This window comes from Microtus ochrogaster, linkage group LG9, assembly GCF_000317375.1.
Source record: "Microtus ochrogaster isolate Prairie Vole_2 linkage group LG9, MicOch1.0, whole genome shotgun sequence".
In the NCBI taxonomy this organism is placed as follows: domain Eukaryota; kingdom Metazoa; phylum Chordata; class Mammalia; order Rodentia; family Cricetidae; genus Microtus; species Microtus ochrogaster.
In genome coordinates, this window is record NC_022034.1 from 4,261,103 (window position 1) to 4,288,370 (window position 27,268).

At 48.0% G+C, this 27,268-nt stretch overlaps 1 protein-coding gene across 1 annotated transcript in view; it reads right to left on the minus strand.

Annotated features, from left to right (window-relative positions):
• Smoc2 (SPARC related modular calcium binding 2) overlaps nucleotides 1-27,268 on the minus strand; it is a 133,151-nt gene that overhangs the window by 42,453 nt on the left and 63,430 nt on the right. The window contains exons 9-12 of the mRNA XM_026787492.1: nucleotides 26,600-26,699; nucleotides 17,346-17,393; nucleotides 14,094-14,144; nucleotides 12,509-12,583 (exon numbers count right to left, since the gene is read on the minus strand). Of these exons, the coding sequence (XP_026643293.1) occupies nucleotides 12,509-12,583; nucleotides 14,094-14,144; nucleotides 17,346-17,393; nucleotides 26,600-26,699 (274 nt within the window). The remainder of the gene's footprint in view (nucleotides 1-12,508; nucleotides 12,584-14,093; nucleotides 14,145-17,345; nucleotides 17,394-26,599; nucleotides 26,700-27,268) is intronic.

The window sequence follows — 27,268 nt, forward strand, 5'->3', positions numbered from 1 at the left end:
AGAGGTGCCCAGAGAATGACATAGAGGAGTAAGCAGAGGTAGAGGTGCCCAGAGAATGACATAGAGGAGTAAGCAGAGGGGGGAGAGGTGCCCAGAGAATGACATAGGTGGCAGGAACACAGCCCCACTGTTCCTTCTACACAGCTTGACACAAAGCTTAGGACTCAGAGAGGAGGGAGCCTCCATGGAGAAAATGCCTTTATAAGATCAGGCTGTACACAAGTCTATGGACATTTTCTTCCTTAATTAGTGATTGATGTGGGAGGGCCCAGCCCATTGTGGTTGGGCAACTCCTGGGCTGAAGATTCTTGGTTCTATAAGAAAGCAGGCTGACCAAGCCATGAGGAGCAAGCCAGTAAGCAGCACCCCTCCATTGTCTCTGCTTCAGCTCCTGCCTCCAGGTTCCTGCCCTGTTTGAGTTCTTGTCCTGACTTCCTTTGATAATGAACAGAAATATAGAAGTGTAAACCAAAAAGGGAAAAAAAAACCCTTTCCTCCCTTGTTTCTGGTCATGGTGTTTCATCACAGCAATAGCAATCCTACTGAAGACACTATTATACCAAAGAACACCAATGAAAACTATCTGAAACTCCTTTCTCAGATTTGAGACTGACATATGTCAAAAATTACAAGGTTTTCTGTTCTGATAGAACATAAGGGTTTGATTATGGGGGAAAGGTGGAATATTTACGTACCATCATTTCTCAGCCTAAAAGTTTCATAAATGAATAAATATGTGTATGTATGTATGCATACCCTCATCATACACATACGCACACTCAAGCATTATATATATATATATATATATGCAGACCTGTACATGTATATAAATTAAGTGGCTTTGTGTAAGAACAGAATTCCTAATCTGAAATGGTCTTAAATATATATCTGACATTTTGTATCATATATTTATGAGAAGCAATATTCTCAACACTAACAATTATACAATCAGAATATTGATCATCTCCAAAAAAAAACTTTCAAGGTGCCCCTCTACATCCCACCGTAACGAATGTTTAGCCAAGACTCTATGTAAAACTAAGCAAGCACATCCACAGCACAGAATGCAAAATTTCTCTTAGCTTTAATAAATAGTAAAATCATGTGCATGTCAGAGAACTAAATTAAAAATAAATTTTATCACGATTACTAAATAACAAATCAGTAAATGTTAGATTTTAATTTCTGTTTTATATGCCTATCTACCTGGGGTCAAGGAGCCCTGGCAGCGAGAAAGCGAGGTGGTCAGCGACTCACAGGGAAACAGGCTGGCTCTCAGACACAAGCAGGCCGTGAACACAGAGCCAGCTGAAGCTGGACTTCACTACAAACCAAAACATCTGCTCCCAGGAAGATGCTGCAAAGCAGATGAAAGGAGGCCACACACACCGAGAAAATGTCTACAAAGCACATCCCAACATAGGAAGGTCGCTTAAAATGCAGTAAGTAAATAACTCAATGAAATATTTGCACAAGCATCTCACCGTGGAGCACATCCAGGCATGAAGGGAGCCTAGAGAATGGTGCTCGGGCTCAAGCACTGTAAGGGGGTTGCAGTCAACACAATCAGGACACACAACTACACCCCTGTGACAACAGCTAAAGCCCAGACAGGTGACAGCACCAAAGGCTGGCAAGACATGGAACGTGGCACTAACACCCTGTCTTAGCTACATCCCTGTTGCTCTGATAAAGCACCAAGACCAAGGTAACTCAGAGAAGAAAAGGTTTAAGTGGGCTCATGGTTCCGGAGCTCACAATAGCCATGAGAAAACACAGAGGTAGCGTTTTCATTCAACCCACTCCCTGTCCCTCACAGGCTGTGTCCATATCATGATGCAAAATTTATTTAGCCCAACTTTAAAAGTTCCCAGTCTTTCACAGTCTCAACATTGTTTAAAAGCCTAAAGTCCAAAGTCTCTTCTGAGCCTCAAGGCAAGCTCTTTATTGTAACCCCCTATAAAATCAAAATTCAAATTACATACTTCCAATATACAGTGGCACAAAATATACATCTCCTCTCCCGAAAGGAGAAAGCAGAGCATAAGAAGTAAATATTGGAACAAAGCAAGACAAAAACCCATGAGGGCAAACTCCAAATCCTGTAGCTCTGTGTCTTTATGTCAGAGGGCTTTGAGGGCTCTGCCGTTCCAGCCTAAAGTCCCAAAGTCTTGCACGTTTGCCAAAAAAACTAAAGATAACACGGTCTGGTCTATCACAGCGAGAGTCCACTCCCTGATATCCACCTCAGGATTAGTTAGTATTCTACTATGTGATAAAACACCGTGACCAAAGCAACTTATGAAAGATAGTTTTGTGGGCTTATACTTGCCGAGAGTTCACATCTTGATCCACAAGCAGGAGGCAGAGAGGACCATGGGGATGACATCAGTTTTATCCAAGCCCCTCCTGCAGTGACACGCCCCCTCCAACAAGGCCGCAGCTCCTCGTTCTTCCCAAACAGTATTCAAATATATGAGCCTATGGGGCCGTTCTCATTCACACCATTACATTCACCAAAGGAAGTGGAATTTCAGAATGCCACGGCCACTGGAGGGAACAAAGTCAAGCACAGACATCTACCGCAATCCTGTACCCACACAGGTAGCCGTGTCATGTGAATCTAAATCTACACGGATTTGTATGTAAACATAACCACTCCACATTGGACGCAACCAAGACATAAGCCAGAAAGTGAACAGATAAACAGTGGAATAAAAAAAAAAAAGAGCCGTCATGAAGAAATGGTACTGAGAAACTTCAGTGACTGTTTCTAAATATAAGTGACTAGGTCCTGTCTAAACAATAAGGACAGCAGACGGATCTCATGAACAGGTGCAGCCCCAGGGACACAAGGCAGTGAAGCCATGATGTATGATGTCAGGAGGATGAAAACCATCACCATGCATTTCTAAGGACCTAACATTGAATAAGGCTCCAGTGACCATGGGCTGTTTGATGGCAAGACCCATTGCCTTCAGGGGCACAAAGGCTCCTGAACCAACAGCAGCTCCACCAATCCCTGTTCAAGGACCCTAGTCACTGACACTGACCACCACAAAGGACAGAGCTAGGCAAGCATTCTGCAGAAGGAGATTTGACAAGAAATGACAAAATCTGACAAGATTTGACAAGAAAAACCAAATGAACAGGATCCACCCAAAGGAAAACACCAGGCATCAAAGGACACCACCAAGAAAACATGAAGGCAGATTACAGAATAGGGTCTTGTGTCTGGCTATCCTGTGTCAAAGACTCATACCCAGAATGCCTCAGAGGCCTTACTCTCATAGCCTTCCTAAGAGTAGTGTTATGTTCATATCCAGTGAGATTATCAGAAGCATTCAAATATATTCAGAACTTCACACCAGTAATGGTGAGTTTGGGTTCTTGGTGGCTCATAAATTTCACCATTAAATCATTAACTTCCAACACACCAAAGGAAAAGCTTAAAACGTATCATCAGGGTGACTTCAGAGGCAGCAACATGAGAACTAAGAGCTCATGTCTTTCCCTGGGGCTACCTGCAAGAGTAGGGTAGGTGAGCAGGCTCTAGAAGCCCCCACCAGCATCTACAGAAGATGCATGAGCAGCTGCAAGCACACGAAAGATGAACTCTGCTCTCCTCAGCACTATGAGAGCCTTCTGAGCTGGTGCTCTGCCTTAACAAGAGCATCAGGACCTGGGCAGATGGACAGCTGACTCCCTACAATCTAAAGCCCAAGATCAGAATGGACAGACTCCGTATCTGGTCAGAGTGCATCTTCTCCTTCACACATAGTGCCTGCCATATGTCCCTGAGATAGTGGAACAGGGGGCCTACTGTGGGAACACCTTCAGCCAATAGCCTTTAAGATACTGGCCCACTTTGATCAAAGATGGTCTCATGTCCTATAAATGCAGATGACAAGAAAAACGTGTATGGCCCCTTTTTCTGCTGGATTCAGTTCCAGTTCCAAGCGCACTCGGAAAACTGTGGGTGGCTACCCTTACTATGAGTTTATCCCCAAATAAATAAACCTTTGTTATACTCCATTCTGGGCTCCTGTGGAACTCTTTGATACTACTACAGGGGCCCCCTTATGCCTTTCCATAAGAGTTCTAATACTACCATAAAGCCCTACCTAGAGATCTAAGCACCTTCCTAATGGCCCCCCTCATAGCACCACCTTGGTGATGTGAACTTGAGCAACACATTCAGATGGTTCTAAACAAAAGCATGATCACAACTCTTACACAGTGTTTACGTAGGACATGGACATATCGAAGGGGAAGACGACAGTATGAGGACAAGAAGGAGTTAGGAAATGTTCTGTCTGAAACAAAAAGATCTCTTTGAATAAATAATGATTTAGCCTATGTTTGGTTATACATATCCATGTGTATGCACAACCACCAGGTGGTTCTTGGAAATAAATCAAAATCCTAGCAAACGTTCTGTCATGTTTTGGGTATTTATGTATATAGGTGTATGGATGTGTGTATGTATACACATGTACATTCATGTATATGAATACTATCATGTGTGCCCCTGCATTTGTGCAAGGGTCAGAAAACAACCATGGGTACTGACCCTCAACGGTGCCTAGCTTGAGACAGGCTGCCTTTGTTGTTTTTCCACTGTCTGCACAGTCTAACTGGGCAGGGAACTCCTGTCTCAATCTCCCACTTCCCTGTAGGGGCATTGGAATTACAGATGCTCACACTACATATCAGGCTTTTACATGGGCTCTGGGGAGTTTGAATTCCAGTCCTCATGTATGTACATCAAATACTTCTAACCACTTTCTGTTTGCAAATGTGTAGGTGGGTCAGCCTGTTGTGACTGTACTGATGCCTCATGATTGGCACGCATGTTGAATCAGACAGTGGCTTACATGTGATAAGGAAAGACATTTCACTCTGTCCCTTGCAGGGAAGATGGGCTTGTAGAAATACTTGTAACTGATCACAACATTCTCCACTGTCCACCCAACACAAAGTGTTAGCTAGCGTAACCCAGTGAAGGAGAAAAGTGGCTGCATACGCAAGAACACTGACTTTGAGTGAGCTGACCTTTCAGGTGAAGGCATGGCAGTTAACTTCAGGTCAACTGTGTGGTCGTTTCCTAAAGCAGCCTCCCTTATTGACGGGTCAGACACATTCTCCAACTCGTGGTGAAATTTCCTCTGTGAAGCTCTGTTCTCAAGCATGAATGCACATTCGGCCCTTCACACAGCCTGTGTGGTGAAGGGTGGCCTCGCCGAGCTCACGGCTCCAGGTAAATCCTTGGGGCGTTTATCAGAGCACCCTGTCATTGTAACCCCAGCATCTGAACCAGCCACCTTGTCACAGGAAAACACAAAGCGCTCTCAGAAAAGCCCTGGTCCCTGCCATCTGCCAAGCTGGGCGCTAAGCTGAGACACACACACCTGGATGTCAGTTCCCTTCCTACCTGCTGATTGGGTACCCATGATTCAACAGGACTGAGAACTAGTGCTTCCCTATGGGGTAGACCTCATCACCTTCGCAAGAGGCCACATTCTCTGTCTGGATCCCATGGTGAGAGGCAGCCTCAGCCTGGAGCCTCTCCTCTCTGTTCTTCCCAAGGCCTGGAGGACCCTAAGCCACAGTAGCCCCGATGCTCGTCAGGTGAATGGCTCCATTAGCTGGGTGCTGCCGGTAGAAGGAGCACACTTCCTTGGGCTGTCCAGTCCACGAGCTCCAGGTGAATCTGGAAAAGTCTGTTTTCTGGTCTGTGTGACCTCATCATGCTCCTCTGCCTCTTCAGAAGCCTGCCACTCTTCCGGGTTTGAGGAGGAGGACCACGGGGCCTGGCTAGCAGGGTCAGCTCTGAGGAGACCGCCTCTTTTCGGTTGTCACACTCAAACCCCTTCCTGTGTCCAGAGGGCTTCTACCAGACCCGCCAGAACACAATCCCTGTACTCTCTCCCAGCCACAGCCAGGAAGCAGAGAAACACCAGCAGGCCATGCTTATTTAATTCAGGTTCATTCTGCACGGCCCAGTCTCCATGGGAGACTCCTGTTGGACCTAGTGATTCAGTGGCAAATTGAACTTCAGAGATTAAAGTCAAACGTACCTCTCTCCACGGAGCTGCATTGGCATGTTTCCAACCAGCCTACTCAGCACCCACTCAATTTCACCACCTTTATTTCTTTTCTTTCTGAACTTTGAATGCTCTGATCATTTACAGTTTGATTGGACATTGAAATCTGAGAATTAAGCATGTTTGAAATTAACACACCCCTGTATAGCTAGGGAAATTAAATCAACTCGGTCATGTACATTTTAAAGCAGGATAATGAACACTTTAAAATCATGCATGGTTACAGCCACACTTAATGGGAATTATGTAATTTATAGATTTTGATCTCTTCAAATGACCAAAGCTTTATAACTTAAGGGTTTAAGTGGTGTTTTGATGCTTTTATAATGTTGCTTTTGAAAAAAACAAAAGGAGAGGGAAAAACCTAAAAGTTACAACAGAAATGTAATTCATATTATTTTCCCCTAGGGAATGCAATTTAGCTTGATTTAAAGCAAAATTAAAAGATAATTATCTTTTGGCATTAATTTTAATATGTGCAATAAAGCAAAAGTTATCAATCCCGGATAAGGCAGAAAATATTTCCACTGACAGGGTAGCATAAAACCACAGGACATGGTGACCATCAAGGATGCCCTCCTGGACAGGAGCCATAGAAGTGTTTAACTGCTGAGGAGGGACAGAGGAGGGGAGGAGGTGTCTGAAATGACACAACCCAGGCCTCTGTGTTTGTTCGCTCCAACTTGTGCAAAACCCAGAAAGACCAGGAAAGGTGGGGGAGGCCTGAGGGAGACGGAGCGACTAGCCTTATCCAGCAGGCTGCAGGCAAGGCCGATACAGGAAGCACGATCCCCTGGAGCTCTGCAGAGGCTCGGCCTTGAGCTCCAGAGCGGCTGGAAGAGCCAGGGAGGGAGAGGAAAACAAAACAGATACTCAACATCTTCCATCCTGCATTAAAACATAAACAAGTGTAGTGATGTTTGTATTTTAATAAATAAAGCCTGTCTGAAGATCAGAGAGTGAAACAGCCCCTCTGGTCAGCATTACAGATCAGGCGACGATGACACACACCTTTGATCCCAGCAGCCACACTAGTTTGTCATAGAAACCGGGAGGTGCATGCCTTTAATCCCAGGGGTGCACGCCTTTAATCCCAGCACTAGAGAGGATTATAAAAGGGGAGAAGACAGCTCTCAGACACAGTGTCATTCTGAGATTCCTGGAGGCAGGATCATCATTTCAGACTGAGGTTGAGGTAAGAGCCAGTGACTGGCTGTTTTGCTTTTCTGACCTTCAGGTTGAGCCCCAATTTCTGTCTCTGGGTTTTTATTAATCGTGCTACAAACAAGGCGGTGAGATACCCAGCACCCAGATACACCACCTCTCACTACAAGTGGGAGGGAGGTCCAGCTACAAACACAGGAGCTGTAGCCAGAAGGCCTTCAGTGGTACAGGAGATGGCTGGCCCTTGGCCAGTACTCAGGTAGTGCTGTGTGCAGACAGCTGGAACTAAAGCCACAGCGTCCTGACCTGGGAGGCGTGACTTGAGAAGATTACCCAGTCACAGGGAGCCACAGCCCTCAGAATTCACCCCTGAGTTAGTAGCTGGTGACCATGGACACTCTGCCCACCGCAGTTCATCTGCCACAGGCTTTGGCTGTAGCCTTTCAGAAGAGAGTTCTCTTCCTGTGGCCAGGCTACTCTGTGTAATGGAGCCTTCATAAGGAGCCTCGAATGATCCTCCTGATGGAGAGAGGAGTCAGGCCACCTCTCTCCTCTCACAGCTAGCAAAGGGGACAACTGTAGATGCCGTACCCTGTGAACTCCATTCTGACCCTGGTAAGTACCACTGGGGTGACTGGCCTGAAGTCCACACGGCTCCCACTTGGCCTGGAATATTTCAGTGTCCATGAACGAGTAAGAAAAGTGAAAGATAGCCACAGCAACCCCCGCTGATGTGGAGTTCCCTTTGCAACCCCCGCTGATGTGGAGTTCCCTTTGCAACCCCCGCTGATGTGGAGTTCCCTTTGCAACCCCCGCTGATGTGGAGTTCCCTTTGGCTCCTGAAGTCCTGAACGAACAAGACCATCTGTGGAGGTCATGGGCTCAAGCCAGAGTCCACGGGAGTGGGTCCCTTGGAGGTCTATAGGTGTTCATCTAGATGGTAGGAGCTATAGCTGCCATAGACACAAAACCGCCGCCCGTTACCTTGAGGTTTTGAACTCTAGGTAGAATGGCAAGGCTCAGAACAAACACCAGCTCCTCTGCCTCCCTCCAGAGATAAACTCAACCTCACCTTTCTCTAGCCACAGTCTCTGGGAAGAACCCTCTCCCCTGCTGCCCTTCCCAGGGTTCAGGTCTGAGAAGTGAGGGTGTCTCAGGAGGTCTCTGCCAGTCTGAATCCAGTCTGGCTCTATTTTGAAGTGATTCTATCCTTGGCCACAGAACTGAATCTGTCAACCCCCAGGCAATGGACAGTTTATATCACCTTTGACCATGGTCAGATGAGGAGGGGGTGGAGGCAAGGAACCCCTCCTCCCAGGGCTCACAACCTGGGAGCTTCTGATCTAGACCACGTGAATGCAGAAGACAGCTGTGGTCAGTCTCTCTCAGGCTTTGCGTGACTATCTCTACAGGACTTTTCTCGTCTTAAAGTGGCAGTCAAACATTTACGAGATGCCCTGGCTGGATGCTGATGGTAGTTCTAACTCACACTGACTAAACGAGACTGAGGAAGGAAATGTTCGCTATGAGAAGGAGGGAACTCAGTGGAGCTGTGCGGAGTGACTGTGCCTGGTGTCCATCCCGGGAGAGAAAAACTGGCAGGTTGACTTGCAGCTGTCCAATGAAGTCCTCACAAAGAACTTGCAAAAATCCAGAGAGCTCTTATGCCCAGAAAGCAGGTGCTGACTAAGAACCCCTGCCTTGGCAGAGCCTGCGGGTCCTTTCAAAGGCTCCCCTAGAAGCAACAGGCCTCTTACCTTGGAAAACATCCCTGTGACTTCTCCCAGCTACAGCTCAGGCGCTGGGAGCAGAGCGGGCAGAATGGTGAGTTTGCTCCACGTGTGAGCTTGATTCTGATTGTCAGAGAACTCTGCTGACCTGAAGCAAGCTGCACACAGCCTCCCGGCCACCCCTTCCCCAGTACCCCTTCCCTGGGGCACTAGTTCTTATGCCAGAGCATTTCCATGGACATTTCTTGAGTTCACACTCAACTCCGTACTCCACACGTGCCCCATGGCAAAACGTCTCCAGCTAATCATTCATTTGTAGACACGGGAGAGATGTTTGAAACATTGTCAGAGTAAGCATCCAGTTCGTGGTCATTTAGACAAAACCTCCTATCCAAAACACTTTGCGATCAATCAATACATATTCCCATGAATAGAAAAATAAGTATTAATATGTGTAGTAAGATGATTCAGATTCAAGAGTGGAAGGAAGTGAAGCAACTTCCATTTTATATTGACAAGAAAATTTGAAGAAAAATGCACTTTTTAGCAAAAATCAAGTTAAGAACATATTCATTCACTTAGTGTACATCAGTTTGTTCTCTTACTAGGTGAGCCAACCAAGAAGAAAAGGTCCAACTATGAAAGTATAATGGCACTGAAAATATCTCTCTCTCTCTCTCTCTCTCTCTCTCTCTCTCTCTCTCTCTTTCTCTCTCTCTTTCTCTCTCTCTCTTTCTGTGTGTGTGTGCATGTATGTGTGTCTGTATGTGCAATTTATCTGTTTGTTTTTTGTTTGCTTACTTGCTTAACAACAAGAAGATAGTACCATGAGAGCCCATGGAACACAAGACTGCTAATTTAGAAAATAAATATTGCTTATGTATTTTCATAGCTACTATGTGTAAATTTCACAGACTAGGGCCCCCTTGTGTTTTCTTTTCAAGAACGGTTCCTGCTGTTACTCTTTACCCGGAAGCCTGTTTGGTTCACACTCACTGTCTCATACACACCATGGTACCCTACAGATTTTGTAGTAAAATATAATAATTTTAGTATTAGCTCATGGAGGAAATGCTAATTGATGTGTATAGTTTTCATATAAAAGAAAAGCAGTGCCTTTCCACTCTGCCGTCTGCTCTAAGAGAGCTTGTAAGAATCACAGTGAGGTAAGTCAGTGTTTAAATACAGAGTAATAACTCATAAATTACCGCTCTCATCGTAGCTTTGTCACCCTGGGATAAAAGCCTGGTGAGAGAGTACTCTGCTGCCAATCTACATTCCAACCCTTAAACGTTTGATTAAATAAACATCTCTACATAGACGATTGTAAGTAAAGGTGGCTTTAAAATAGAAATGAAACACAAACAAATCTCTTCCCACGGTGCTAACAATAGCCAGGACACAAAAGGCGAAGAGAATTCACAGCTTTTCTGCGAATATTACGTTTAATATCCTATGATACCATGTAGAGCCACCTTCTTGACCCTCAGAAAGTGGATGATAACAGTTAAACACACACAAACCCTAATGGCTTCACAACCGATGTCTATAAATCAACTTAACGTCTCTGCCTTGAATTCTATTCATATATAGAAATTTAAAACAAACTATGATAATCTATGCTATTATAGGCTAACTGGACTTTCCTCAGGCATTTTGTTTCAATTCTCAGTTTTCGAAGGTTAGTTATAATTGGCCCTACACTTGGCCAAAGGTGTCTGAGAGGTGAGCCCCTTGTTCTACAAGTTATCTGTTTAAGTTGAAATTCTTTCCATAGCATAATTAAATGTACCTTCAAGTTACACATTCCCAGTGGATGTGTTTATAATCATCTCTATGTTTCTCAGGTCAAAGTCAGCCATGGCCATATTGCCTCTCCCGTGAGGGGCTCTCAAGACCCATCAGTAAAACAATAAGTTGGAAACAAGCAATGGTTTAATTATTTTCTCATACACTAATTGGTTTGTGTAGGACAGTGTTGAATAGGAAAACTTTTCTAAGTATTGGAACAGAATTGGATAAAGCCATTTTTTGAGGTTATGAGAGAGACATATGAGTGGCTTTTTATACATTGGGTGCTCTGGCTAGCCTTAACTGTCAGCTTGGCACAGCCTAGAGTCACTGGAGAGGAAAGCCGTGGCTGAGGGATTGCCCAGATCATATCTGCCCAGTCTACTGTAGGAGGCACCGTTCCTAGGCAGAAGATTCAGAACTACATAAAAGCATGCCGAGCATAAACAAGCCTGCCTGCAAGCCAGCAAGCAGCATCCTCCATGGCCCTACCACATTGCTTTGACCTGAGGCAAGGCTGTGGGGAATAGTGAGCAGGCCTGTCTCTAAGTTTATTCTTGAGTTCCTGCCTTGACTTCCCTCAATGATGACCTGTGACCGGGAAGTTTAAACTGAATAAACCCTTTCCTACTATATGCTGCTTTTGGTCAGAGAGTTTTATCACAGCTACAGAAATCAAGCTAAAACAACAGGGAAAGTTGTCTATAGTAATCATTGCCGAGGGGAAAAGTATTTAAAATTTCCTGCCATATGCATACTTACTGGCAGTGAAATCTTTGAGTTCTACTCTTACTCTGGCAGTTGAAGAGTCTCCATCAGGGACAAGGTGAGGCTCAGCCATTCAGAGCCAGGGCCAGGAGGAAATGGATGGGGAGCCTAGTGGGGGTGGTGCCCACTGGCCATTCCGTATAAGCCTTCTATTGTGCAACGAGGCCCCTTGTCTCACACCTGTGTGGTCCCAGACGGGGTCCCCTGAGGATTTGAGGTTGTACACCGCCAGATACAGCCTTCCTGACAGCCAATTCTCTTTACATTACATATGGAGTCAGGTACATTCTTCCTATTCAGAGCTGTGGCACACTGAGTTTAGCGCTCTACTGTAGCAGATTAAAAACGCTCTTTGAAAGGATCATACAGCCCAGACAGCAGCACTGTGTGCCAGGATGCCCTTGGGAGTGCTTGCCTCTCATCCCTGTGAACAAGGTCAATCCCAGGAAATTCCTGTGGTCACCCTGACCTTCCTTGGCTGCCTATCCACTAACCCAGAGGCAGATTCAGATTCTACAAAAGGCCAGAGGAAACCAGCGGGACACCCACCCACTGAGCTCCATAAACTCCTGAAACCAGGCGGTGACTAACAAGCTGCATAGCTTGTCTACAAAATGTCAGAGCAGTTGCTTCTAAAGGTCAGTCTGTCACTGCCGCTCCGTAAGAGGTACAATCCATACATTTGGAGGCTTTTACCTGGAACAGTCCAGAAACTGCCTCAAAGAGAGCACTCTCCAACAACCCCCCACACACAAACACACACACATACACACACACACACACACACACACACACACACACACGCCTGAAAGCACAGCCTACCACACAGCTGCACAGAACTCCTGCAAAACATGCAGAGAAGCTAATAAAAACATTTAAGAAACTTGCAGAAGGTAAAACTCCTGAATCAAATATTCCTTCGCAGAAGGGCACCAGGTCCCAATTTACCTGAGTTTTTATTGGTCTTGTTCTGGCGACTTTTAACTTGCTCAGTCCAGAGCGTGGGATAACGGGATGCAATATCTAGAGAAACGACAAGACAGCGAACAGTTCATCAGGAAGCATGGAGTCCTCAGCTACGGAACCCGGTAGGTGCCCTGACGGCCCCCACTCCTGCTCCCCAGTATAATAAATAAAGATGTGCTACATCTTTTTAAGACAGCTAAAAGTGGCTGAATGCACATGACAAAAAAACCACAATAATATAAAATCTTCAGTATATTTTTTTTAATCTGAAAGTGAAAACTAAAAGCTGCTTGAATTAAGACAGGTTCTAAGGGTTACAGAACACTCCAATGTGAGCTGGGAGTGTAGCTCAGTGGTGCAGTGATTTGCCTAGCACACAGGAGGCCTTAGGTTTGATCCTCCGCACCACTGAGTAGGGGATAGAGGGAGGGAGAAAGAGGGAGAGAAGAACACATCCCATGGAGTGAGCAAGGTTCTCACATACCTAAATGACTCAACACAAAATAAAATATTTAAAATATAACTTTCACATAACACCATTGAGGAAAGTATCCCCTTAACACTGGCTACCAAATGTGATTGACTATGCATGGCAGGGTCATTATACTGCCCTGAGAACAAAGGGCCTGTATAGTGCCTGGGTTTCAGCCCCCTTCCACATGGGACAGGCAGCCCTGAGTTCTTCTGGCTGGACTGGGGGTGTGCAGGATGGAGAGTTAACATGGCGGAGCTCAGAGAATCTCCAGTACACACCAACCACTGCTGATGTTTGGGAAGCATGTGGGATTCTGTTCTCCGGTCTTTTGCTTCTTACAATGTGTAGTCCCTATACATTTTCCCCAAAGCTGGCCACATCTGACCAGAGAACATGAACAACGCCACAGACAATCCATTAAAGGTGAACATCTATCCTTGTCATAGCTGTCACAAAGACCAGCTATGTAAACAGGGAGATAGCACAAGTTATCACACCTCTGAAACAATGTAAATGCATACATTTCCATCAATAAATTGGCTACCAAGGTATTCTGCTTGGCAGATCCCCTGTGGCAATGTGGAAAATCACCAGGAAAAGCAATAGTGCCTCGTGACTCTGGAAACGACCACACACAGCCAGCCCTCTCTTGATTATTTTGCATCTATATTAAGACAACCTCCTGATTTCTTGACACCCATGGCGAACTGATGACTGCAGTCAAGCAAAGAGCCTGCTTGTTCTCCGCGCTGCGTGTGTGTGTGTGTGTGTGTGTGTGTGTGTGTGTGCTGGGACTTCTCTCGGGAAAGACCTAGCACACAACATACTATTATGGTCCTCATTCTTATGTCTCTACACCTACAGAAGCAGTTTGACGTCACCTGACCTGTCTGTTTGCTGACCTCCCCGGTAGCTATCTTTCTGTACAGAATTTGGGTTGAGGAGTCTTTTTGGTTCACAAGTGACACCAGGCAAAATCCTTCTGTGTGTGTCTAGACTGTGAACAGCATCGTACCCATAGAGACTCGACACCACGTCCCCAACCCTGGCCGCTCTTCCCTGCTCCCTGCCCAGTCCACCACACCAGCTCACCTTCTTCATCTCCTTGGGGCTGAGTCTCCAATGCTGGGGCTGCAGCATCATCTGAATTCAGAACGGAAAAGATTTGCAAGGAGACTACAATTATGAGAGTAAGCTAAGTAAGTGTGCATCCAGGCTGGAGCCCAGGACTTGCAAACCACCCCCACAAACCCTCTCAACACAGCCCAGCAAAGAGCAAACATTGACCTGCTGCCTTGGGGCTGCTAAGAATAGCAGCTACAGGAACCTGAAAACCAAGGCCCACACGGGGGACCCTGGATGAAATTCTAAACCAATCAGTGGCCATTATCGGGCAGTGAGGGGCAAGTGGAAAACTGTGAGCAGGAGGACCTCATTCTAGGAAAGAAAACCTGGTCGGCAAAGTCCACAAGGTGGGGAAGAGGGAAAAGACACACAGGGGTCACTGTGGGAGCTGAGAGAACATTCCTGCGTGCGTTCCCTTGCACAGGCCACTTTGGGAGTCACAGTCTGGTCCAGCAAGCCCTCTCTTCCCCTCACATCCTTCCACAGAGAGGGGACTCAAGAGCAACATGCATGGGAGGCTGCAGTGTGGGAAGGGTCGAACTAATGCAGGGGTTGGTGGGAGGGCAGGGTGGGCACAGACAGGAATGGCCACGTTTCTTGGAGGATAATCATCACTGAATGTATTAAGCACCTCCTTGTGGATGCCCTGTGAGGTTCAGGGTCAGAGCACCCGACAGAGCAGTGAGTGGACACTTGGTCTCTCCAGCTCTCTCCCCACTGCTTTAGTTCAAGTCTGTCCCCGTCATTTCAGAAGCAGCGAATAAGACAAGGGCTGGACATGGGGCTCAGCTAACTGTGACCCCACTGTATCCTCCAGCTGTCTAGAGGCCCCACATGAACCTTTGAGGGGAGCAAAGGAGAACCCCTTGAAAAAATGACTGCCCAAACATCAAAAATGCAATATGACTTCTATGGAACACAAGAACCTAGGGTTGGCAGTGAGAGCATGGGGGAGTTTGCTGTTCAACTCTTTTGTTTCTAAGAAAACAAAATTAATGAATTAAATGAATAATGCATTGAAAACAAATTTAATATGCTAAGTATCTTAAAGGCTCATAGGAGAAGCCTATAGGTAAGTCTCCTGGGGATTTGCCCGAAACATTCTTGCTGGTGTGTAATTGCTGAGGAGCAGGAAACCCTGGTGAAACATTCTCAAAGCCACAGGGTCCCTGAGGGCTGAATGCAGGCCCGGCTTTCCAGAGTAAGGTGGGCATGCTTGATGTCCAGCCTGAAGGTGGAGCTGTGCCCAGGTCTTGTCCAACCAGCTCAGACCCTGTGTGGGCTGCCCTCCACCCAGCTCCCCACCTGCCCTTGGGATGCTGTGTTCTGGTACCCGATGCCCACTGAAAGCTTTAACTCAACCTAAACAGAGGGACAGTTTAAAAAGTGGGGGAGCTGTACTTCTCCTCCACATTCCTGCTCTGTTTCTTTTCTCGCTAAACCTGGACTGCTGTTTCGTTAACATGTTCTTGAGCGCATGTGCACACACGTGCAGGCGCATGCGCAGAGAGCAGTGGGGTTCCGTTCGGGGGGCCTGTTTCTTTCTTGAGATGTTTACAGGCAGTAGAATCATATACCGCTCCCTCCTCTCAGAATTAGGCTAATTTTCTACTAACAAACTGTCACTTCTTTTCCTAAAACCCAGCACTAGGAGCAACGGTCATCACTTGTGCACCCATTTTTCTACTAAATGCAAACCGTGCCCTCTCGTGCCTTCCGCTTCTGCGGAAGTGGCACAGCTTCCACCCGAGACTTCGTCATGGCTCCCCCAGCAAGTGAATTCTGTACTGCACCCTCCCGTAAGTCCTCGAGCGTTCTGTACACTGAATGATCTTTGACCGTCCCTGCTTCAGACTCCTCGGAGCACACCTCAAGCCTCTGAGGATGTTCTACTTCTCATGCTGCCTGCCCCGGGTCTCTGTGTATCTACCCTGGTCTCTCTGCATCTGCCCCAGGTCTCTGTGTATCTACCCTGGTCTCTCTGCACCTGGCCCGGGTCTCTGTGTATCTACCCCTGTCTCTCTTCATCTGCCCCCGGTCTCTGTGTATCTATCCTGGTCTCTCTGCATCTGCCCCGGTCTCTGTGTATCTACCCCGGTCTCTCTGCATCTGCCCCCGGTCTCTGTGTATCTACCCCGGTCTCTCTGCATCTGCCCCCGGTCTCTGTGTATCTACCCTGGTCTCTCTGCATCTGCCCTGTGTCTCTCTACATCTGACTCTCTATACCTAGCCTCTCTGTGCTTCTTCCATGCATGTATTTTAACGCTGTGAATATCTTTTTTCCAGAACAAGAAGCCCAGCTCCTGGCTAACACTTTCAGTTTATGTTATGGGAAAGTGGCTGAACAAACTCAGCTCCCTTTGTCCTGTCTTCATCTTACTTCCCTTTATCAGGTTTATTATACTATAACCCATGGCAGAACGAAGAGAAATGCCTACAGTTATGCAGAAAAAAATCATTTCATCTTGCAAACCTCCTGACTTCAAAGACTTAAAGCAGAATGTGTGTCCCAGGGCCTGGGGTGGGGGACACTGAGGAAGATCAATGAACGAGGGACAGATCTTCCCAAGCTGTCTCGGAAGAGAGCCTGTCATCTGCTCACAGACACCAGCACTGTCCTCACTAACTTCTACGGTTTGGAATGCTTGAGGAGTCAAAATAATGAACCTCTGTTCTCTTGCTAGGTGCCTCTCTTAATGTCCCCTGAGTCACTCAACACACCTACATTAGAACTCAGTACACCTACAGGGACCCTGACATACCCACAATATTGCCTGACACCTGCAGTTGGGCAGGGCACACCCAGAGCCGAATGTGGTTCACTGATAGCTCGACCTGACACGTCTCCAGTGGTTCTCACAGACCTGTAGTGTTCCCTGATACACCAGGGTAGAACACAGCACTCCTGCCTCCAGCTGAACCTGCCACACCCATGGTGTTACCTGTACCTGACACACCACAGCTGTCTCGTGTACTGCGGTACTCTCTGACACACCTAAAGCTGAACATACCCACAGTAATCCTGAGCCCCTTTCAGGGGTCCCCACCAAACTGTACCAACACCCCTGAGTGTGCTGCCTGACCCACAGGAGACTAGCAAAGGCAGAACTGGATCTACGCTGCTGGGAGATCTGGGTAGCAGGTTCCAACATAGCTCATCTTTAAACTCAAGGATCATTTAAAGGCACAATCCATGCAAATTCATTTCAAGATAGTTACCTGCTTTTCCTGCGCCTTCCCGCTGGGGCAACTTCTCATTTATTGACCCTAAGAGAGGAAAATAAAGAACGGAATTAGAATGGCCGGCAGAATGGTTTCCATCAGCTGAGGGAAGCAGCTTCTTCGTTGCATTTTGATAGGTTCAAAGTGCATCTCGTGTTCTAGTTAAACTACACATGCCACCTGGCACCCAGGGGCAGGGATACTGTCACCCAAAGTGGTAGCCCTGACAGCATAGGAGAGTCCTCATTTCTGAAGGGCTGCAGCTAAGTGTGGAAGACCTTCACAGAAGGCAACACATGCACCCAAGAAGCAGCCCCAATCTCCCTGTCAGCACGCATCACTGTGAAGAGTGTTGCAGCCATGATGTACAGGTTGGGTATGACGCTAAAGGAAAGCACATCTTCAGCTTCAACACAAGTCTGATTAGAAAAAGAAAAACTGCAGACTTGTCTTTTAAAAAAGGACGCAGACACTGAAAGACCTAAGGAGCGTGAAGCTCTCAGGACAGAGAGGGACACAGGCTGAGGGCTGCCTGCTTCCCGTACAGTCGGGATGTGGGTGCCTGTGTTTCTCCTGAACTTGTCTCTTTCTGTGTGAGGACCTTGCATTCACCATGCTGCCCATCTGTTGCTTTGTGGAGAAAGGTGTTGCTGCTGCCCCGTGTGGACAGAGATCTCACAAATCTGAGGCAGTGTCCCTTTGCTTCCAATGCATTGAAACTGCGCCAGGTACCAACTCTCCCGCATCACCTGCTCAGGGTATCAGAAAAAAGCTCCAGTCAGGACCGAGACTAGCACAGTGACCCTCAGCAAAGATACCTCAACTTGGGAACAGCTACTTTTTCTTCTCTGTTGTGAACGACAGTGAAAGAGAGATCGGCACTTCTCTTAAAGGCAGAGACGACTTTGCTGGCATTTCCTGAAAAGCGGGGTGATGTGTTTAGAGACACAAAAGCAATTGATTCTGAGGCTCCTGGAAGGCAGGAGGCAGTTCTGTATATCCAGCCCTTTCTAGATGCTGCCTACGGCACATCTGAGAGACTGTAGCCTGCAACCCTGGTGGTCAGAAGGGCAACTGGACTGCCTGGCTCATCTCAGTGCACCCCTACCAGCGGCTCTACCTTCTCATTCCCATCTAAATGCTTCTCCCACTAGGGTATGCAATCATATTCTGTGGTTTCTGGGGCCAAGGTTTACCAGAACGGCCACTCTGCCCCCTAGCCTCCCATGGCTTCCTGGCCTGACCCATCTGCAGGGACCAGCTTCCTGCAGAACTCCTTGGCACATCCTGAGCCATCGCATGTAGCTGTGCTGAATTTACGCTTTCCCTCTTTACTGCAAATGACGGACTTGGGTACTAATTCTGAGCATGTAGGTTTTGATTTTTGAGTGAAATAATAATATTAGTGGTAAAGAGGCCACTCCCTCTTTGAAAGGGTTTCAGGACTGGATTAAGATAATTTTCATAATCTGAGGAGGAACAGTGTAAGCTGTTGACCAAAAAGCTGATTAGAGAGAAGATCAGGAAAAGACATGGCAGCTAAACCACCACTCCTGAGGGTGGTGGGGTGGGGGCAGGTTCTCTCTGAGCATCCAGCGCTCTCCCAGGGCACTCGGGTTCTCTTGTCAGGCCCCCCACGCAGTCAGCATGTACAGCTAGTCAAAAATACTTCTTCTATCTTGATGTCCATCTGCAGGAGAAAGCTTTGCTATGGAACCAAGGGTCCCTGATCACACACTCTGCCATCCAAACATTGTGGAATAGGGAATGTGACTTGGTGGGGTCTGGATTCTGGGCAGCTTTACCTCCCAGCCGCCCTGCAAGGTGCTGGCCTGAAGGACTGGCAGGTGAGCCAAGCACAGATCGGCACCCGGGACGGCAGGCAAACGAAGGGAATCCAGGACCAGCTGTGACCTGCATTCCACAGTGCTTCTCTTTGGTGTCCACAGTGGGATGGGCCTGCTATGTCACTCTTCAGGCCAGCGCCAGAAAGGGACGCTAAAAGTCGTCTATGTGTGAGCTTCTGTCCCATGAAGGGGGCCTTTTAAGGGGATGGCTTTTTATTGGGCGCAGGGGCATTTCTAGTGAAGGAAATCACAATTAAGGGGGTGTCGGTGAATTACAAAGGGGTACCAGACTCTTGATCTCGTAGCCCAGGTACTTGGTTAAGATATAGAACCAGTCTATTTCCCGCAGCCTCGCCCAAGGCAGTGCCCTGATGACGCTAACTCTTTTCCCAAGTAAGAGATGAAGGCATGCGGTGTGGACGCCAGGGGAGCAGCGGTGTGGACGCCAGGGGAGCAGCGGTGTGAGCTGAGATGAAGGCATGCGGTGTGGACGCCAGGGGGGTGCGAGCAGCTCAGCTGAGAGAGCCAATGTCTCCTCCAGAGCACAATTGACACAGCATGAGTTGTCCTTCCAGAAATCATGGACTCCACACGTTACGTGGCTTTTCTTGGGAGAGGAAGACGGGAGGGCAGGGAGGCTGGGGAGAAAGAAGACAGGGCTGTGCTCTCTCTGTTCGGATGAGGCTTGAAAGGGAGAGGAGGAGGCGGGAGGGCAGGGAGACTGGGGAGAAAGAAGACAGGAGCTTGTTCTCCATTTGTCACTTAGCAGGGGCAGTGGCTTCTGCTCTCTCAGTCTCTAACAGGACGGCATGAGCATAGCTGAAAGACCAAGTCAGCACTAAAGATACAGCATGGCAGGAGAGGAGAGGCTATGGGCTTTGGTGCCCTGCGACCCGAGAAGATGTATGAGGACCGTAATCGTATCGCATGGTTGAGGCACGGGGGAATCTCAAATTCGAGGCTGGCCTAGGCTACCTAGCAAGATTGCCTCTGGAACAGCGGTAACCACAGAGCACCAATGGCATTGCTCCGTGGCTCTACATGTAGACAGGGAAGAACCGTGCCTGCTCGCTAACACAGAGATCCCAAGGCTGCACCAGTGTGGCCTCAGCCATCAGCCTCCCCCCAACTTGTTTGCTCATTTGTGCAATCATTCAACACGTCATGGTGTGCTGCTGGATAAACACAGCACCAAAAAAAAAAAAAAAAAAAAAAAAACAGTCTAAAGCAGGGAGAAGCGTTTGGTAGAGACACAGACACCCACCCACCGCGTGTGGAAAGGAAGCACCTGGGCAGCCAGCATCCTGTGCTCTCACTGTCCTGATAGCTAACAGCAGCTCAAGACCATTTCCTGTTATACACAATACACAGATGAGGAAACTGAGGCCTGCAGCCAGCAGGGCATCAGAGGGGAAGAGAGAGGGAGAGCCATCACTAGCTGAAGCAGGGGGATGGCAAATGTGACTCATTCTGCAGCCCCCTCCCCCGTCAGCCCATCTACACAGGAGTGCAGGAGCCCACACAGATTCCTAGGCCTAAAGTTCAAGTCCCGCCTCTTAAAGTAACTGAGGGACCCTCATGCCAACCCCTTACCCCTGGGACTGCAGAAGTCCCAATAGTCGCCATCTGCTCCCTTCCATGACTGGGACCGACCTGCCCCCGCCCAGCTGCGGGCCTCCAGGCTGACTATGGGTGTCTCCTTTCATGCAGCCTGAGCCAGAGCCGAATCCAGAAGTCTGCACTGTCTTCGTCAAGGCAAAGAAGAGACCGTACCTTCTTGGAGCTGAGGCCCAGCTCACCCCTCCTGCTCTTCCAGGCGCTACAGAGCGGTCTGTCTCCAGAAGTCCCCAGGTGTTGCTCTTTATGAGTGACATAAACTGGGACCACTTACTTATAAAAGGCCTCTTAGTTTTTTTTCAGAAAGTTTATTAAAGAGCCCTGTGTGCACTATGTTTGGCAAAGGGAAGTTCACCAGGGTTCTGTTAAATTAATTTTATGAAGACTGTGCTGGCTGTGGCCGGGGACTATCTTACTTTTTAATCAACATGTTGCAAGATCATCTGGGCCAATCTAAAGCCCTTTGCAGGTTATCCCTAGGTCTTCCGTACCTGGAGTAAAATTCTCTGAAAACAGATGGTAGCAGCAGAGATGGGTGTGAGATTTCAGAAGAGACCACGAACCTGCACGGTCCTTTCAGAATGGCCACGAAACTACAAGCCACAAGTCTGAACATTTAAAACCTTGCTAGTGAATGGACAGGAGGTGGGCGTTGACTGTCAGCTCCTCTGGCACCTTTGGTGTGGTTCTGTTTTGTTGGAAAAGATCTCTGGCCCCTTACAGAAGCATCTGCCTGCCAGCAGGGCCCGGGGCCTTGGTGTAGGGAATAAAGGGTACAAGCTATCCTGTCTCTGCCCCTTTCATGAGAACTGACATCTGAAACCTACTTCAAAGGCCAAGCTCTGCCTAAGGTCCAAGTGGAGACACTCAGGGTATAGTGGTGCTGAAAGTCCTACAGGCAGAGACGGGATGTCTAAGAGGTTATTGCAGTCACTGCTCTTGTAGAAGACCTAAGCTCTAAGCACCCGGTCAGGCTGATCACAACTACCTGAAACTCCAGCTCCAAGGGATCTGATGCCCTCTGCAAACACATGCACATAAACACCCAGGCATACACATATACACATAAATAAAAATAATAAATCTTTTTTAAGCCTTTGCAGGAAGGGTCAGCCTACGATATCTTACACCTCTCTAGGAAGAAGCTCTCAGTCAGTACTCAGGATGGAGAGATGAGATTAAAACCTGAAGCTGATTCCAAATCACAGATTTCAGCCAGCTACAAACATTCTCCTTGGAAGAAAAAAGATCTTTGTTTTTAACGTCCGAATCTGTGTCAATCTGTGTCAATCTTTCAAAGGGAAGAGAGACTGGGCAGGAGGAGGGAGAAGGCAGAGGAAGAGGAAGGGACAGAATAAAACTGAAACCCCTAGAGAATAAATATGGCCCGCTGAACACACAGCCGCCATCTGGAGGGCCTGTCCCTTCAGCACAGGACGCAAGAAAAGGAGAATGAGTGCTTTGCCATTTTTCTTGGACACTTCTGGTGCCAGAGAGGATCTGCAGGCCTTGGCTGCAGACCAGGAGCCTAAGTCTGCAGGGTTCCATGAAGCTCCTCAGTCTCTAGGCACCCACTCTCAGGAGGGGAGATGGGTATCATCTGGAAACAGCTTGGTACCTCTCTTCCACCCAGAAAGCCTTTCTGAAGACCCCCTCCCTCTTTCTCTACCTACCTGTGGGCAGACATACTCCAAGAGGCATCCGAGTCAATAGCACTCAGTCACGAGACCCTCTCCTCTACCCGCTAGCCCGTCCTTATTTATGGGAACCACCCCTCTGAGGTGCTTTTCTGCGTTTTTCTGGACAGAGCAAAGGGTATCCTGTATGTGCCTGTAGGGCTTATTCATTGCTGGCCCAGCCTCCAGGCTATGCCAGGGTCTTCCAGGCTCCACTCCTTGCTGGCTCCCTGGTGACCCGTGCTCGGTGATGGCTGCAGTCACAGTGAACAGCGAGTGGGCTTCTTGGAAAACAAGTCTAGACAGGGGTACTGCAAGAACTGGCCGAGCACTGCCCTGCAGTGAGACAGAGGCCACTGGCTCAGGGATGCCCATTGAGGAATGCACCAGAAGGAGGAGGAAAGTACTAAAGGGGCTTGGCCTCTCCAGACTGTCCCTTCTGCCTGAGCCCTTTGCCCCCACACCTAGAACTCCACCCAGGAATCAGGACAGGGATGTCACTGTTACGGGCTAACTGTGTTAGCATAAGCTGTGGCTTTCAAGGGAGGTTGGCGTGATGGAAGGCCGTGAGGGAGACATTAGACCTTTTCTATCCTGATCCCTCAAGACAATTGCGGGTCAGTCCTAATGCAAACAAAAATGTTCAAGGCGAACAGGGTGTAAATTGTGATTGTCAACCTCACTGGCTCCGGAAGCAACAGAGACCTGAGCCACTCAGGGTCACCTGTGAGGGATTTTTTTAATGGAGTATTTGACGTGGGGTTACATCTTAAATGTAGGCATCAGCTTCCTATGATAGTCAGATAAAAGGAGGACTTTTTGCCTCATTATCGTTTGGTGGCTGTGGCCACAGTTGCTACATTCCTTTGTAGATGCCAGAACCCAACTTCTAACGTGTCTGAAGAACAGTGAGGATCCAGGAATTCTCCAGGCCTTTGGCGCCAGCTTGGAACTATGGAGGAATCCAGCCTCACGGACTGATCACTTGCTGAGTTCTGAAGACAGCCACTGTAGGGCTACCCAGATCATACAATGTAAGCCGATCTGATAAACCCCTTCTGCTACACGTCCACCCTGTCAGCTCTGCCCCCTGTGGTCACTACAGGACACCCCCAGGCTACAGGCTTTGTCTACTTGGAATTGCAAATTCCCTGCCCTGTGTTGTACTTTTCTGTGACTCTTGTGACTCACACAGATGTCAGCACCGTGGCACCAGCAAGGGAGACAGGGGTGTATCTGTCTGCGCTGCTGTTTATCCTGCAGCGAGTCTAGCATCTGCAGTGTTTTATCCGACAGACACCAACAGACCCAGTTCCAGGGTTTGCTCTTTACAGCCAGGGTTTTTACATATCTGCAGCACCCAGCTGTGTTTCCCCAGGATCCACCCCAGAAGGAAAGAGCTGGACCCTGAGTGACCAGCATACACACTGCCTCAGACGGTCCGCAGAGCCACCTGTGGTGTTCCTGTCTCCGGACCTGTGTTCTGAGAGTCCCACTGAGGATCTAACCTGCACTGCCCTGCGCTAAGACACAAGGACACCGTCCTCCAGAAAAATGCTACTGCTTTAACCACTCTGCAACTGAGATGTTCTGCCTGCAAGAATACATACACATGTATTCCACAACATACAGCTGTGGAATGAATGAGGTCTTCTTGGTGTGACTAAGGGTAGAAGGACTTGGGAAGGGCTTCTGCTCCATGCGCTGGATGAAAGCCCAGAAGGGGCATCCACTCCTATCCCCACCTGGCTACTATAGAACATGTTTACATATGGTCCTAATAAGCACACCTAGACACAAATTCATATATACACATACATATACACATGTATGTACACACATACATACATACATACTCCCAGTGCAAACATGCACATACATACACGTACACATATCCACACACACATATATATGCACACTTTCTAACAGAAATTTACTGTAATCTTCTCACTTCTCATTTAGTATTTGGCTTCCAGTTTTATAGAGTGTACCTATATGGTAAATTTGGTGTGAATTTGAGGGGAGAAGATACATACTGAATTCTGAAATTCTACCTGATTTTAACAGATGATTTATAGCTGGAGGATGGCTCATGCTATACATCTGCTGGCTGCTGCTGATGTGGGCATATCCAAAGTTTAAGATCCCTGAGGCTTGCAGGTGAAACCAGGGCCACCCTAGCCTGCTGTCAGTCCCAGACGAAAGTGCAGTGACACCCATGGCTCTACTACCCCATGGGACAGTGTCATGATGTTAAGAGGGAGTGCATTGGATTATATAAAGGTGCATTGTAAATTCTATCCCTGTGGGGTAAGCGTGGGGGTGCTCAACTCCCCCACAGCCCTCCCTTATATTTCAAACCCCTCGGTTGTTCATCACAGCCCAATAATGTTTCCAGAAATGTTGGCAAATAATGCCCTCCCTCTCATTCCTGTGGGTTTGTGGATTAAAAAGCCGAGCGAGCTGCTCTGTGGGAGACACAGATACATCAGTCATTCCAACCTGGTGGGGACGGACATCAACCGCACTAATGAGGGAGGGGACAGCCAGCCGACCACAGGGAACACACACACACACAGACACACACACACACACACACAGCACTCCTTCAAAGTGAGGCAGCCATCCCAGGGATCCCTGCCCTGTCCAACTTGCATGTTTTGCCTGGTTTGTTTTGAGAGACAAAGTCTTCATACAGAGCCCAGGCTTGCCTAGAACTCTATTCTCCTGCCTTTGCCTCCAGAGCGCTAAGGTTGTAGTCAGGGGGCACTACCCTGGGCTTAAACTTTCCACCAAATCCATTTGCTTCTTACTACACACCAGGCTTTTAAACAAAGGCAATTCTCTCATCTGGAAAGTCATTGTGAACCATGACAATGGGGTACTTGCATGAAGTCACACACGGCTGACTCCTGGCAGTAAAGCTGGTGCCGTCTGTTCCAGCAGCGCCCAGCAATCTTACACACCACCTTAGGGCTCTCTTTCACACAGAGCTTTTCTGACAACATGGGTAGGATCGTGAAAGTCATCATGTCCTTCTCCCAGGAGAGCAGGCTCCACACAAAACACTCCCACTCGGGTGGAAATGGGGCTACATGTGATGGGAGTCCCACCAAGGTCCATGTGACACTATCCATCTCTTCTCCCTGTCTTTGCCTCCACGGGTTTGTGCAGGAACTATTCAATGTAAACATTCGCTTGTGAAAAAAAACAATTAGTGCTTTCTAGGCGTCAGTGGCAAAACAGCTTAGAAATAAAACAAACGTTATTTCCATTCCACATGACACACATCACGTGGGCTTCAGGGATGAACGGTGATCGAAATACCGAATTTTCCACATGATACCGAGGTCACAGAAATGAGCTCTGACCTGTGCCCAGTTCCTCTGCCTGACTCACAATAACAAACAGAATCTTGACAGGCAGTGCCTGCCCTTAAATAGAAAATGAATCTGACGCTCAGACCCAAACACTAACATTTCAACCCTTAAATGACAGACTTGTGTTATGTCGCTAACCGCCGATAGGTTTGCCTGTTTTCATCCCACAGCCCAGAAACTCTGATGACAAGATCATTCAGCTTCGTCAGACAGTCTCCCCCAGCAAGTTCGTCAGGTCTGGGCTGGAGAGCGGTTTCACATAAAAATGATCTGAATCACTAATAACCTTTTTTGGTAAAATATTAATGGAAAAGGGACGATTTTATAGACTGAGCCCGCCAGCCCTGTTCCTCTCAGTACATCAAGCTCCCATCTGAGTAATAAAATATCACACATAAACGTCTGGACACTGCGCGGTGAGGAATGATCCACTTTCCCTCTGAAAACCCATGTATGTAAAAGCGAGACCTTTTGCTTTTTTTGGCCAAAGAAAACAATGGGCCATTCAAGCTGGTGACTCGAGCCTCTGAGGTTGTATTTTCAAATGACTCAAGCCCAGGGTGTCCCGAGGGTGAGCTGTCCCCTGCCCCAGCTAGACAACACTCCTCACTTTTCTTCAGGTCTACATGGAGTGATGTGTCCAGTGAGCTCACCCCCACTCTCTAAATGTCCACTTGATTTGTGGATAAATATGAGTGACATGACCAAGAGAAACAGGAAGTCAGACCTACCAGGGCACCTGGGCGTCTTGTGGGCCACAGCGGTGCCACTGATGGGCCTTCCATTTGGCGTTACGCACCAACAGTAACCCGTGTAGCTGTGACACTGGACCTGCAGAGAAAGAGACAGGAAGGTGAGCTAACCACACACAGCTCTCCTACAGAGTCACCTCTGGGGCCTTAGGGTGGCTGAGACGCTTGGGTGATGCATTGGGCTACTCGGTGGGAGCCATGTGCCTAGTCTTGCCACAGATGTGTGGAGGAACACGGAACCAGTACGCTTAACTACATACATGGCGGTGAGAGCTGGGTCCGCTGCAGGGAACCTCAAGCCTTATCCTCACACGGGGAGAAACCAGGAGGTTTCCCAGCCTCTCTCAGTGAGCCCATGGCTGACCAGTGTCCAGTGGTGAAGATGCATCTCTACAGCACCTTCTAGGTTCCCCAGGAGCCTCTGCCTGACCTTCAGGTGACTACAGCATAGGCCATATCAGGCAGTACCAACTCCTCCCCGGGTCTTTCATCTCTCCTCGTCTCCCAAATGGCGCATGATTATGTTGAGACAGGTGGATTCGCATCCCATGAGGTCACTGGTGTTAATGACAGACTACTTCTACTGATCCCAGAACCCACAAACTGGTGGAATCCTGCAGGCAGCTCTCTGTCTCTCTCTCTGTCTCT